Source organism: Falco punctatus (assembly GCF_963210335.1).
Source record: "Falco punctatus genome assembly, chromosome: 4".
In the NCBI taxonomy this organism is placed as follows: domain Eukaryota; kingdom Metazoa; phylum Chordata; class Aves; order Falconiformes; family Falconidae; genus Falco; species Falco punctatus.
The window spans coordinates 25,614,426-25,628,824 of record NC_137583.1 but is presented as its reverse complement, the minus strand read 5'-3'; the positions used below and the strand labels follow the sequence as shown (position 1 = coordinate 25,628,824).

The 14,399-nt window shown below is 46.7% G+C and overlaps 1 protein-coding gene across 2 annotated transcripts in view; it reads left to right on the top strand.

Moving 5' to 3' along the window:
• Window positions 1-14,399, top strand: part of USP31 (ubiquitin specific peptidase 31) — a 34,410-nt gene that overhangs the window by 6,551 nt on the left and 13,460 nt on the right. For both annotated transcript variants that reach the window (XM_080384395.1, XM_080384396.1), the window contains exons 2-10: window positions 6,680-6,817; window positions 7,887-7,975; window positions 9,117-9,209; window positions 10,391-10,526; window positions 11,037-11,181; window positions 11,965-12,148; window positions 12,873-12,984; window positions 13,590-13,684; window positions 14,210-14,287. In XM_080384395.1, coding sequence (XP_080240521.1) covers window positions 6,680-6,817; window positions 7,887-7,975; window positions 9,117-9,209; window positions 10,391-10,526; window positions 11,037-11,181; window positions 11,965-12,148; window positions 12,873-12,984; window positions 13,590-13,684; window positions 14,210-14,287 — 1,070 coding nt within the window. The remainder of the gene's footprint in view (window positions 1-6,679; window positions 6,818-7,886; window positions 7,976-9,116; window positions 9,210-10,390; window positions 10,527-11,036; window positions 11,182-11,964; window positions 12,149-12,872; window positions 12,985-13,589; window positions 13,685-14,209; window positions 14,288-14,399) is intronic.

Genomic DNA, 14,399 nt, shown 5'->3' with positions numbered 1-14,399 from the left:
GGACCCTCCGTGGGACTGGAAGGGCGATTGTGCATTGTTGCTAAAACATGTTCTCTGTCTTCTGAGCTCCAAGGTCCTTATTTCTGCACTGCTCCCACAGAATTACAAATGGTGAAAGTATGAAAACCATGTCATGTCTGGCAATGCATGGAAGGGGTGAGGGAATGCTTGTTCTTAGGCAGCTTAATTGGATCTGAGCGTTGCTCTGTGCCCCACTTTACACACCAGCATTTATAAATGGCCACACTTGATTGAGAGTAAACACGTTTTGTGCTTCCATTTGAACGCATGACTGCTGCAGAGCACTGTTTTAATGAACTCTTTTGCATGTCATTGAGTCAGTGGAATTAATGTTCGTTTTGCAGCATCCTTGAAGTGCACAGGGAGGCTCGTCTGAGCAGTAGTGATCAGATCCCTGTCTCAGGGGCCCATGCTCTGACTTGGGTCCTGAGGCAAAACCGGGAGAGAGCTGGAGAGGTATGGGTGTGCAGCTGGAGCGCGAGCTCCTCAGGCTCCCAAGCCCAGCCCTCGAGTCTGTCCCTTACAACAGCTTTTCTTGACTCTCCTTCACTGAACTGCTTCATACTTATGATATTCCCCTGCTCTTTAATCCCTTGCTCTTTTGAATCCCACTGATCAGTCTGCTAGCATAGCAAGAAAATAAGGTCTTTTTGTAGAACAAAATCGGATTTCTGCTATTTATAAGGATGAATTCTCCCAGCAGTCAGCACCAACTCCCAGTGGTGCCTTCCAGCCAGTGTGACTGTGTTCCTGTGAAGAGCCTGGGAAGGCGCGTGCCTATTTGGGAATGCAGCACTCAACAATTCATCTCTGTGTCCTGGTCCCTTTCCCACATGGGAGAGGTGGCTGAGGGGTGCTGGCTGTGAGCCCTCTGCTCGCTCCCTCTGTGCTCTGCTGTCTTGGGGAGCTGCCGGCAGCTCTGCCAGAGCAGAGGAGGGAGTACTGCATGTGCGCACAGCACCCCTGCAAGGTGTTGTCTTGACAAATTTCGCTTTCTCCTTACGTGTTGAAGAAAGGTGGTTAATCAGCATTAGTTAAGGCTTCAGCCTGGAAGGGTGGGAGTAGCTGCTAGCATGAGACAGGTGTGAAGCAGGGGTTGGTGGGGTTATGCTTCTTGTTTGGGCTTGTTAAATGTGGTGGAGAATCCCCTCTGGTGCTGGCATGCTGCACTCTGCTGTGCTCCTTTTGTTTTTACTTTTTGGAAGTGTAATAATAAGTGGCTATGCTTATTTCCCCCTCTGCGGCTGGCAAGGGCCTGGCTGTGCAGGGGGCTGTTCTGCACCAGCCTTGAGGATGGCTGGCTGCCCACAGAGCTGCCGTGCTCTCCTGTGGGGTGCTGCCTTCAGAGCCCCCAGCATCTTGGGGATACCCCACAGGCTGTTTTATCCTGCCCTGGCTGCTTTGGCAGACCTGCTGTCTTCAAAACTCCCTTTTTCCTCTGTTTAGTGAGCTGTGGTAAAGCTCAGCCAGTGGACATCTCTTCTGTCCTGGGCTGGACCAGCACCTTGTCCTCGGTGCTGGGCAGGAGGCAGAAAAGTGAGCCCCAGGGCTGGTACTGAGCTCGGGGGCCTGTGAGCCCAGCTGTGTCTCTGCAGCGATGCAGGGCCCCACGCACCCAGGGAAATGCTGCGGATGCTTTCTGCCACCAGATCCCTGCTCCTGGCAGTGGGTGGGTTGCCGGGCCCCCTGCTGTGCCAGCGCTTTGCGTGTTGCTGCAAGGCAGCTGCCATCGCTGTAAGCCTCTGTGGCAGGGGGAGAGGCTTGTTGCACTGAGTCTCCCTGGTTTTCGTGCCTTTTTTTTTTTTTGTTGTTGTTGTTCACAGGCTGCAGCAGCTGAGCAGACATGTCCTGAGTGCTGGAAGCTGTGTGGGTCTGTTGGCATCAGCTGGTGGCAGGGCCCTGGCCAGGAAAGAGCGTAGTGGTCCCTACTGGCACTTTCAGCTGGGCGAAGGGTCGCTGCTGGCCTTGGCTTTGTCCCTGGCCTAGGGAAGAACGGAAGGTCTGAACTGTGCTGTTTCCCCAAGTACTGCTTTTCCCAGGAAAGAACATGTCGCTTCAGAGAGCAGAAATTGCTGTTTTTGTGTGTGAGCAGAGGGAGTAATGTAGATGAATGCTCTTCATGAGATGTCTGCTGTAGAAGTTGCCCAAGCACAGAATTACATCTGTGGATTTATAAAAGAAAATAAAAAATAATCTGAGCGTAACTTGATGATGTTCAATGAAAGATAAAGAATAGCCTTTCTTTCCTGCTCACGTGTGGCATTGTGTCAGGTCTCTAATGAGCTGGCTTCCTCCGCTCATGTACAAAAACCTTTCCACAGCTGCTTCCTACAAAAGGCACACTGGAAAATAGACTGACATTTTTCCTTTAGTTGTCTTTGTGATCTGGAACAATAACAGCACCAAAGGAGATGCCAGTAGTTCAGCTATGTTTGGATTTATTTATTGCATCTATTTAGAGCAGTAGATGAATGATTATTAAACTTTCAGTGGGCTGATAAAAATGATAATGTGTCTTTGCTGTAAATCTGCTTTATAGATGGACAGGGACCTGTTTGGTTATAGGGTGCCTGCATTAGGGGGTTAGATAAGTGTATGCAATCAATATGAAATTATGATTTCTCCCCTCTTATCTCTTCTGATGGTGCCACTTCCATTCAGGGTGCCTGAGTGCTGGTGCTCGCACATCTGGGGAAAGGGAAGATTCATTCCTTTTTCTGCCAGACTCTTAGGGGCTGAGATGAGGAAAGGGGCTTGAGGTGCATGGCTGTACAATCATGGAATGTTGTTGGGAGGGAGCTTCAGGGTCTGTACTCCGGTGTCTCACATCTGAAACAGCTGCACCAGAATTGTTCCTGACTCATTCTTAATACCTTCTGGTGATGGATGAAGTCTGTTCAGATGTGCCACCTATTCTTACAACAGAGCCAGATTAGGGGCAGGGGATTAAAGGCTATGGGGGGGTTGGTAAATGTGGTGGGTTTAATGTGTTTTTATGTGTTTTTTAAACCCATTGCTGTTTAACTCTGTATCTGCAGCCAGTTGCAATGGCTGTTGCATTACTGCAGTGGGTTCAGTGTAAGCAGGATCAGCAAAATGAGGTGTTGTTTTCTTTTGATAAGCGAAAGAGGAGAGAAAGTTTGAGGTTGTTTTGACTTGTACCTGTCTTTGTGTAAAGTAATCTTTCTGCAGCATGAGCAGGTATCTTGGGGAAGGGGTGTTGCAGTTGTGGCCTGGTCTAAACTGAGGTTGCTACCTGTGCTGCGTAGGTGTCACCTGGGCTGCAGTGTTACAGACCAAGTTGAGCTACCTTAGCCCTGTGGGCTGCGGGGAGCCTGGCACACGCTCCACAGCCAGGGCAGCAACCCCACGTCCCCTGGGTGTAGCTCTGCCCCTGACAAGCTGGAACACCAGTCTCAGGAAATAAATAAAGAGGTTCAGGGTGGACTGTACTTCGTGATGAGATACATGCTCTCTTTGTCCTTTTGCTCATCAATTGTTATTGGAGCTCTTCAGGAACTGCTGGTCTGCCTTGCTGAGAGGTTGCAGTCCCCCGTCTGTGGCACAGGGCTTGCAGGGACCCTGCCACCTGTTCGTACACCCCACTGCCCTCAGCCAGAGCCAGAGGGCTGCCTTTGGAGACAGGGGGAAGCATGTGGGGCTGTATTTGATTGCCGAGCCATCTAGTTGAGTGGGGGCTGCCCTTTAGGAGGAGTTCCTGGTATTTTTCTCAAACTGTTGAATTGTTTGACTCTGTACCTTTATCTCTCATTTGGATGTAATTGTGCTTCTTTACTAATTGTTCTGCACCATGTGTTGCTCCTCCTTTACACCTTGCCTGTCTCATATTGCTTTGCTGCCCCAGCATCTCAGAGTGTGTCGGGAGGAAGGCACGTAACATTTCACAGAGCAGCAGATGCAGAGGTTTAAGGAATAACAAATCCACTTGTAGCAGCGATGGCAGGAAGCATGAGTAACGTTGGGAACACGCTGCTATTGCTGGAGTGTTTTTGTAGCGGAGCCTCTTGTGAGGGAATTGCATCTGATATTTTGTAGTGCTTCCTGAATCACTTCCAACATCTTGTGATCTGTTTCCACAGGCAGCTCTTTATCCTTGGTCCACTCAGGCTGCAAGAGTGTTGAGGAAACCAGAACAGTTATCATGGAGATGATTCTGAGATAAGGAATGACACATATACAGCCCAAGGCATGTGGTTGCTCTGAATCCCTGGGGATCGCTCTGCAGTGGGGCATTATGGGCTTGTGCAGCTTGCTGTAGGACGACATATCACCAGGAATGCACGTCATTAGAAGTCAGTGAGGGTCTAGGCGGGAGTGATGTGCTGGTGACACTCGGAGAGAGGCGATAAGAAATACTAACCTGGATTCCTGGAAGTCCTGAAGTACTTATGTCTGTTTTCATACAGACACGCACACCCCCACCCGCCCCCTTTTTTAGTTGAAATACCAGATCCGCTTCCTCCTAGTAATACTAAAGACCCTTTTATCTTCAACTCTGTCTACACTAGGACTTAGTAGTAACCCTGTTGGCTAACTTGATGAAAACACTAGACCAGATAAGGCAGCTGCCTCTTAACATGCTAGCTGAAAAGCATTAATGCTGGCCTGATGATATCATACCTTGTCATCTTAGTGCAGATAGGACCGTAGAGTGCTGGGGTGGGGGGTGTGTGTTTCAGCACTTCTCTTTCTCTTGGCCCTCTTTGGTCAACTTGCTGCTGAGAATGAGCTTGGTCTTGCTGCAACCTGCACTGCCTTTGGAGCCCTCCTCCCTCCACGGTGGTACTAGACATTGTCACCTTGGTGTGCTGAGCTGAGTGCAGGAGGGGATGGGAAGGATGAACATGGCTGTTAGAAGGCAAGTGTGTTACTGTGAGGGCATGGACAGCAATTGTAGAGGAAAAGGTGTAGCGAGATAACCACTTAAGACTGGACTAAAATCTCTGCTTCACACTTCAGCGACTGATTTTCAGTTTGGAACCTGACAGTAATTTAAGGGCTAAATTTAATTTTCAGTGTAATTTTTTTGAATAAAGGTAACATTTGCAAAGGAAGTCTCCACATTCACGTCTTAAATTCTTCCCTCCACCATTGTCTGGGTGCGTTCAGCTGAACACAAGTTCTGTGAATACCAGCCTTCTCTCCTTGCTACAGATTTTTTGGATATTTTGGAACATTAATTTTTCCTAATTCTAGGTGAGCCACTAAATCCTGTGAGCAATGGCTGACTGTTAGCTGGGACCACAAACTCCAGTCATGGTGTCATGGGGCTGGAAGGGTGACCAGCCCCAACACCCCAGCTCGAGGCAGGGCCTGGGTCTGCAGAGCAGCTCGAGACCTGCTGCTGGGCCCCGCTGCTATCTAACAGCGAGGAGCTGCCTTGTGAGCGCCTTAAGATGGGTCAGCATGAAGCTTTCTTAAAAATAAAAGAATGCATTGTGGTCTGATCAAGAAACTAGTGTCTCGTAAATCTAATGGGAGAAGTATAATGCCAGGAATTGTAATAAAGTTGGTGGGAGTGGGACCCTGTGCTGCAGTATTCAGCTGAAGGATGTTTAGCGATGTGAAGGAGAGCTCTGGTTATGAGACCATCTGTGGTTGAGGCCACGCAATGTCAGCTGGTAAATGACAAGGGTGTGTCTTGGGTGGTGGGTTTCTAGCACAGCTAAACTAGGTTTCTCTAGATCATTGCCATCTTGTCCTGATACCTGCTGGGTGCGTGTTGGGTGTTTAGGTATCACACCAGATCTGCAAGTAAGTTCACTGTATTTTCATGGGTTAGTATTAAATTTCATATGGTGCAACACTAATAATTCACTAGGCTTTCTGCTGAGGGAGGGTTCTCAGTATCAGGCTGATACCTGAAGAGGCTTAAGATCATTTTTTGGACCATGTTTTGTTACTTTTTCCTGCCAATGGATCTTGTTTTGCTTAATGGGAACTAGGAGTGGGGAAGGCTGTTTGGTCCCCTTTAATCTTTGAGTCCCTACAGACTACTTCAGATTTTTATCCCCAATAAATTGGCTCGCAGCAGCATCCCAAGCTGCTCATGTTACATTGAGCACTGAGCAGGGGTGTGCTGGGCTCCCAGCTGTGTGGTGCAGAGGTGAGTGTTCAGTGTGGACCACTCATTTGTTTAGAACTGTGCTTACATATTTTACACAGGAGGGTGCTGGTGCCTGTGCAGGTGAGGACAGTAAATCTGTTGTCAGAAGGGCTTGCACATATGTAATGAGAGCAGATTATTTCTGTTTTCCCTTATTTTGCTGCCTTGAGGCAGGTGGACAGATTGTAGCGGATAGAGAGTATATGTTTATCAGTCCTTTCCTGTCTTTTTCATCACCACCCCCACCTCTTCTGGTGACCCCATTTTCTAGAGGGATAAAGCGAGCAGCCCAACCTCATTTCTCAAATCTGTTGTAAAGTCTGATTAGAGGAATGGAGGAGCTCTGGCACTGTGCGCGTGTGCAGCCTGCCTGGGCCCTCTTGGTGCTCCTCGGGGCAGCTGGTCTGCTGCAACTTTCCCGCATGGCTCTTGCCCTTCAGGTGCAGCCTGGTCTCTGCCCATGCCACTGCCCCTTTTTAGGAAGAGCTTGTTCTTTTGCTTTTGCTATACACCATCTCTGTCTCTCCACAGAACATTGTGTCCAAGAACGCTATGCAGTACCGTGGGAATGCCCAGCACGATGCACAGGAATTCCTGCTTTGGCTTCTAGACAGAGTCCACGAAGATCTGAACAATGCAGTGAATTACAGTGGCATGCCTCAACTCAAGGTAAAGGATTTTGCTGCGAGCCAACATGGGAGAGTAGCTGTAGCTTTGCATACAGTCTTTCATTTTAAATAGGTTCTCCCTGTTGGCTTCTCAACTCCCAGTAATTCAGATTGAAAGAAAGCTTGAATTAAAATACTGCTTATTTCTGGCCCTGTGAATGTAACTAGCCATTTCACTAATCTGTGGCAAGTGTTCCTGTTGTGGTTTAACCCCAGCTGGCAACTAAGCACCACGTAGCTGCTCGCTCACCCCCTGCCCTGGTAGGATGGGGAGGAGAATGAGAAAGAAGATAAAACCTGTGGGTTGATATAAAAACAGTTTAATAACTGAAAAAATAATAATAATAATGAAAAGGGAGACAACAAAGAGAGAGGAATAAAACCCAAGAAGAACAAGTGATGCACAATACAATTGCTTACCGCCTGCTGACTGATGCCCAGCCACTCTCTGAGCAATGATCGGTGGCCCCTGGCCAACTCCCCCCAGTTTCTATATTCAGTATGATGTTCTATGGTATGGAGTATCCCTTTGGCTAGTTCAGGTCGGCTGTCCTGGCTATGCTCCCTCCCGGCTTCTTGTGCACCTCGTCACTGGCAGAGCATGGGAAACAGAAAAGTCCTTGGCTCAGGGTAAGCACTACCCAGCAACAACTAAAACATCAGTGTGTTGTCAACATTATTCTCATACTAAATGCAACCCACAACACTGTACCAGCTACTAGGAAGAAAATTAACTTGATCCCAGCTGAAACCAGGACTGCTCCCCAGTACAATCACTTGTGAATGGTCACATACCACTCTGCAAGAGCTGGGAGGCATTATAGGGGAAGGGCTACCAGGCATATCGTCTGGTGTGAGATCCATGCCTTTCCTTGGACTGCCCCAGCTACTTCACATTCCTGCATAACCACCAGTGTGAGCAGAGCACACTTGTTATTTAAAGATCTTGTGACGTTTTTCTGGTGGTTTTGGGTAAGGAGGGCCCAGATTTGACTAGGGGTACTGGAGCTATTTGGTATGGTGCATCTGCATGCCTGGGTGTGCTTCTAGGGTTTATTCTTCTCTTTTAGCCACCGTTGGAAGATGATGTGCTGCTCGAGGGACCAGCCTTTCCAATCAGTAGTACTTTTGTGCAGGAACTCTTTCAAGCCCAGTACAGGTATGATATTTCATAAATTCTGAGGCATTATTGCATGCATTGGTGACTCCCGTATAATTCTACCCTAACACTAGCTCCCAGTACAGTTGAGACTGGTGTCATTGTGTTAACAGCTGTTTCTGAATTCCTGCTAAATGAAATCTGAACTAAGATCTTGCTCCAGAGGAGTAAAAGAATTGCACTACTTCAGCTTTGGTATAGTCTGTGAAAATCTACAGTACGTACCACTTCTTCATCTGCCCTGATGCATCCTGAAAGCAAGCCAGTGCTCAGTGGAGTAAATGCTAAGGACAGCGCAGTTCTGCGAGGCTTTACCCTGGCTGCTGAGAGGCAAGAGCCTGTGGCAAGATCTGGAGGTGCCTGGAGGCTGCTGGGGAGTTACAGGTCCCAGGCATCATGCAGAGTTCCTGTTATCTGGTGCTTGGGAATTCTGAGCTGAATCTTTCACTGCCCCTTCAGGGTTTTCCCATGAGTTTCCCATGCTTCTCAGGAAGTGAGCTTTCTAATTTCAGAACTAACACAAGAAGACAACCTAGTTTCCAGTGTTCCTCGATGGCTTGTATCTGTGCTGCTATAAGAATTTTAATTGCTGGGCTTTCTCCACAGTATTTGCCAAAGCTTCCTTTGCAAAGGAGAAACCTTAAGCCTGGTATAAAATGTGAAGCCAGTGTAAGGTCGCAGGTTAATTCTAAATGTGAGAGAAGTATTGTCTGGAGTTTTTCCTCTTCCGAGTAAGAGATCTGTGCACCTGCAGTGCTGACTGTTGCCATCTCGTTCCTGTCACTTTTCTTCAAAGACAATACCCTTCCAGGCCTTTCATGTTGGAGCTACTTTTGGTGAATTATTAATTTTGTAGTGATGTTTATTAAAAGTCATATTCAGTGACTGGAGTGAAATCTTTTCCTGGTATGCCCTGTAATGAACTTTGAGACTAATTACTTTAAAAGGATCTAGAAATTAGGAGCCCATCATTTGCAGCAGCTATGTCTATACAGCCTCTGTGCAGAGCTGCTTTGTATGGAGAAAGAAGAGTGGAAAGGGGCAGTCAGATTGACATGCAGAGGCTGTTGTTTGTGATTTGATGTATCTGTTCCTGATGAAATGAGGTATAACTCTGCCCTATTATTGATATTTGTACTAGGTCCTCTCTGACGTGCCCTCATTGCCAGAAGCAGAGTAACACCTTTGACCCTTTTCTCTGCATCTCTCTGCCGATTCCTTTGCCCCATACACGGTATGTAACTGTCTTGAACTAAATGTTCGCTGTTTCCCATGCATATAGTGTTATTTAATTTGCTACAGAAGGAAGAGAGATGTCAGCAAAATTTCTCTGGTAAGTCTTTAAAAAAGATAGATAGGACCATATGGGGATTTAATTTTTTCCTTTGCAGGTAAATTGAGCCTTTTACTTGATTCAGAATGGCCCTCCACCCCCACCTTTAACTTCCTATAGAATTAATTTTTTTGGGAAAAAATATCTTTGATTCAGGTAACCAAAATATTTTGCTTTTGACTTAATTTATAGCATTAAATTGAAAAGGGGAAAAGGATGAAACACTTTTCTTTTTTTTTTTTTACTTTCTTTAGAACAGTCTCACTGATTACTCCAATTTCAAAAAGTGAAGTTAAAAGCTTTCCTGCAAAATGTTTTGCTTTATTGAAAGACAGCTGTTGCCAATAAAGAAAAAAGCTCCAGGGAGGAAAAAAAAAAATCCAGATAAAAAGTTGAGAGCGAAGATAAAGATGCACAGCAAAACTACCCATTGTATGCGTAAGCAACTCCTTCACGTGATATTTTGGAGGCAGAAAACTTGTATGGGTTCAAGAGGGAATGGAACAAAGTAATGAAAGGCCATAGTAGTTGTAACTGTCACATTTGGTGCAGAAGTCCCTGCTCCATGACAGAATGGAGACTGAGTGGACTTTCCTGGGAAGATGTCCCTGGTCGGCTAGCTGCCCCACTCGTCCCAAGATAGTGCTGCTGGCTGCTGTTGGAGGCAGGGCTGAGTGGTGAGAGGCAATGTGGAGCAGCTGTTCCCAGCAGCAGCTTTCTGAGTGTGTTAAGGTGTTGCCTTGCACTGTCCTAAGCTGCATTACTACATCCTTGTTGGAAAATTATGATTGCTTTGTCATAAACAGTTTCATTTTTAACTTTGTGGGGCTTTTTTGAGACAACATTCTGCTTGCAGGAGTAAGTATCACCAGTCAATGTAGTAGGAAAGGAGTCTTTGGAAATCAAACATACCTGTCTGGCTGCGGCTGAGCATAACTCCGGTGTGAGGTGGATCCAGACTGCCTGGAGGGCCCTGTAGCTTATGGGCAGGCTGGATGCACCCAGGCTGGGCTGGCCCTGGGTGAGGTGCTGCCCAGAAGTGCTGAGGCCAGCCCCAGCAGTGCCTCCTGTGCTGTCTGCAGGCCGCTCTACGTCACCGTGGTGTACCAGGGCAAGTGCTCTCACTGCATGCGCATCGGAGTGGCAGTGCCCATCTCTGGAACGGTGGCCAGGCTGCGGGAAGCTGTCTCCTCAGAAACGAAGATACCCACAGAGCAGGTAATGGGGCTTGTCTCATCACCCATGTGCCCTCCCTTCAGCCGGAGGGAGCACGGAGGCTTTTGTTCTATGCTGAATATGTAGGAATTGAAATTTGGTGCCCATGACTGAATGGGGGAACCAAAAAGATCATGTTTTCCCTGTGCATTGGCTTTTTGAAACCTAGGGATGTTGGGATAGCTATCAGTGGCGTGTGCAGACCTTCTGCCTGATCACACAGTGATTTGTGCATGCTGGCAGCAAGGAAACTTGGCGCCTATGGGGAGTTCCTCTGTAGGAAGAGCTTCAGGAAAGCTGTCAGATCCCACCAAAACCTCTCCCTGTGCTGCCTTTACCCCAGCTTCTCTTTTATGGCAGTCCTTTTCCCTCTTCCTTGCTCCTGGCCAATTCCAGGATGTTTTGAGGAATGCTAAACCCTTAGCAGGAAAACCCCTGTTGAGAGGCAGGGCAGCTCAGCTGGACAAAGCACAGGTGGTTTAATGGATTCTGGGTTGCTTCTGCTGACTCTAGATCGTGCTGACGGAGATGTACTATGATGGTTTTCATCGTTCCTTCTGTGATACTGATGACCTGGACACCATTCATGAAAGCGATTGCATTTTTGCCTTTGAGACCCCAGAGATATTTAGGCCTGAGGGTATCCTCAGTCAGAGAGGTAAGTCGATAACTCTGCTTAATGCCCACCTCAGGTGACTAGGTGAGGGAGGCTTGTTTTGGGAAAGGGTATACTTGAGAGTAAAAGTCCCACAAGTAGTTGATGTTCTGGTGTATTGATTTCAACTCTGACTTTGTCCAGACATGTTTTAGCAGACTTAATGGTGTTGTCAGCCAGCAGGTTATCAAGAAGTGATGTACATTCCTTTCTTCCTCTTCTCAAGGCTGATTCTGCAGGCCAGGCTAGCTTAATGTGAAATCTGTTGTCGGGCTTAATTTAAAGACCTGCTGGGGACTGGTGAAGCCACAAAATTGTGTTATTTAAAATCAGATTGCCAGTGATGAATAAACAGTCTCAGGAATGAACAAACGCTTTCTCTTTCAAAGCTCAGAACCCTCAGCTTCTCTGCGTCTCCTTCTCAGTGAAAGGGAATAATTGCATCCTGGGTAGATGGAGCATCATCAAACGCAAATTTTATTATTGGAAGTAACAAGTTGGGTTTCTGTCACTTTAGCTTTTCTGGCAGGCATACAAAGCTGTGAGTGCTTGTACAAATTGCTGTGAAAAATCAGTTAGGTGAGCACTTGCATATAATTTCTTTCTGTAAAGAAATAGTCACTATGAAAAGTAATTGCTCTTTGAAGCCTTCATATGAGTCATAAAAATGGTCCTGATTTCATAGTGACCTGCTCCTCTGCAGCCGAAGGAGGGTTTCTTGAGGGGGCATCAGGGCACTCAAAGCAAATGACATAACAAAATGTTTCCTTTCTCCTAATTTTTCAGGAATACATGTGAACAATAACCTGAATAACTTGAAATGTGGCACTGAGCACTCCCGAACAATATCTTACTCTCAAGGAACAGTGAAGTCTGAAAAACTGGAACAGTCCTCTACTAAACCAGCAATGAATGACAAGATTGTCTTGCTGGTGTGTAACAGAGCGTGCACTGGACAGCAGAGCAAAAGGTGACTGGCTACTTCACAGTCAGAGTTACTTTTCTGGCTGCTTCCTTCATTGACCTGGGTTTTACTCAGTGTAGTGAAAACACAAAGTGAAGGAGCAACAGCTTGCGTTCCTAGCTTGTATTAGGTGCTAAAGAACACATTGATCAAGAAACATTAATGAATGCAGCAAAATATTCCTAATTTCAGTGAACTTCAACTAGTTAAGTGTTACTAGAAAGTGGTGGATGCAGACCAGTTGGAAGGACATACCAGCTCTATGGAGCTCTCTGGTTTCAGAGCGCAGCAAGCATGCCTGACCAGATCCTGTGACGTGGAAATTTTTACTTGGAGTGCAAACAGGGAGGGTGGGAAGTGGCAAAGGCATTTGTACCAGCCACACTGAGACCTGTCGCAGCTGCTGAAGTTTGTTTCACAAAAAGTTATACTGGAGGTCACAAAGCTTTGGAGCCTGAAGCAAGCTGCTGAAGGACAGACCAGGGATGCAGCCCCTTAACAAGAACCCTCCACATGGGCAGCAGTAACAACATTTCCTTGAAGCATCTCTCCTCTGGAGACAAGTTTTTAAATGCCTTGTTTCTGGGGAGTTTCATCCAAAGCATGCCGAGCTCCATAGGTGCCATGTGAGGAGGGTGACACTGTCAGAGTCAGGATCTTACTTATGAACAGAGCAATATGAACAGAGTTATCTTTTAATTGCTCTTTCCAATGCTTCTCCTTCCTGTAGGTTTGGCTTGCCCTTTGTGTTGCATTTGGAAAAAACAATTGCTTGGGATATTCTGCAGAAGGAAATTCTGGAGAAGATGCAGTATTTCCTGCGGCCTGCAGCTTGCATGCAGGTGAGGCAAATGGTTTGTCTGTTCTGAGACTTCCAGCTTTGTGGGATGTGAGCTAAAGGGGAAGCCAGTTACTTGGAGTGATAAACATGCTGCACATGCTGAACTGATGGCTTCCCAATATTTCTTTGTGCAATAATGTCCAAGTCTGGTATTCTACATCCTTGGTGCTTTTGTCTACTTGCTGAAAGGTACAAGTAAGATTAGACTGGTCAGGTGAAGAAATCGCATGCTTCATTTCCTTGCTTCCAGTAAATACTTGAGAGGTTAGTGCTGCACTGGAAATCCACCATTTGGTGGTGTTTACCTAAAAGCAAAGATGAAACATTTGCTTAGTGACTGTGTGTTTCTGATGAGATCTCCCTCTGAGAGCAGAGGGGTGAAGAGGGGTGTCACCATAGAAGACTTGTTGGGTACAAAGCCTCAGTTGCTGTACCTCACACCTCTCTTAGCTGCTGCTTGTAGGCATATTTGAGACCTTGTGCATTTGCTTTCTCATGTAAAACGCACATTCTATGGTAAAGTATGTTTTGACTGGTACTGAGAGCAGGTTTGCACACAGGTAAGTTGGTTTGAATTGTTGACATGGCTTCTACTCTCTGTCGCAGGTTTGCCCCTTCAGTTTGCGAGTGGTCAGTGTTGTGGGCATAACGTACTTGCTACCTCAGGAGGAGCGACCCCTCTGCCATCCAACAGTGGAAAGGTGAGCTGGTCGTCCTTCCCAGGAGTAGAGAGAAGTTTGTCAGCTGGGACCTCTGTGTGTAGCCATGCAGAAAGGGACAGTCTTGGTGTGGGTGTGTGGAATGGACTTTACGGGCCTAAGGAGCAGGGAAACGACTGTCCTCAAGAAGCTGTGTGAGGATTGCTCAGTTGTGTGTCATGCCATCTGGAGTATGTCCTTCTTGGAAATGGAGAACAGAATGGAAGTATTACTTCATTACTCCTCCCCCTCTTTTTTGTGTGACTGTTATTCTTTAGAAATCTTTGTAGATGTCTGTTCTGTAAATAAGTGTAGGTTTAATTACAGAACTAATGTACTTAATAAATGCAGTTTGCCAATTTTGCCATGCTCTTTGCTGTATGAATTCCTTTTACTCCTTTGCACACTTGAGCTGTGTGGGAACAGAGGAAGGATGAAGGGCTAGTGGAGAGAAGCTGTATCCATGTAAAAGACAACGTAGGCTTCAGATAGAAAGATGGTCTAACTTCTGTCTGCTCCTCTCTCTAGGGCATTGAAGTCATGTGGACAGGGGGGAACTGCTCATGTGAAGTTAGTGGTAGAATGGGACAAAGAAACTAAAGATTAGTAAGTATAAAGTGGAAAGCTTTCAAGTGTGTTCACCATCAGGAGTGATGCTTGTGGCTTGCGTGTGTGAATTGTGCACCCTTTGGCAAATGTGAGACCCATCAGAAACCCC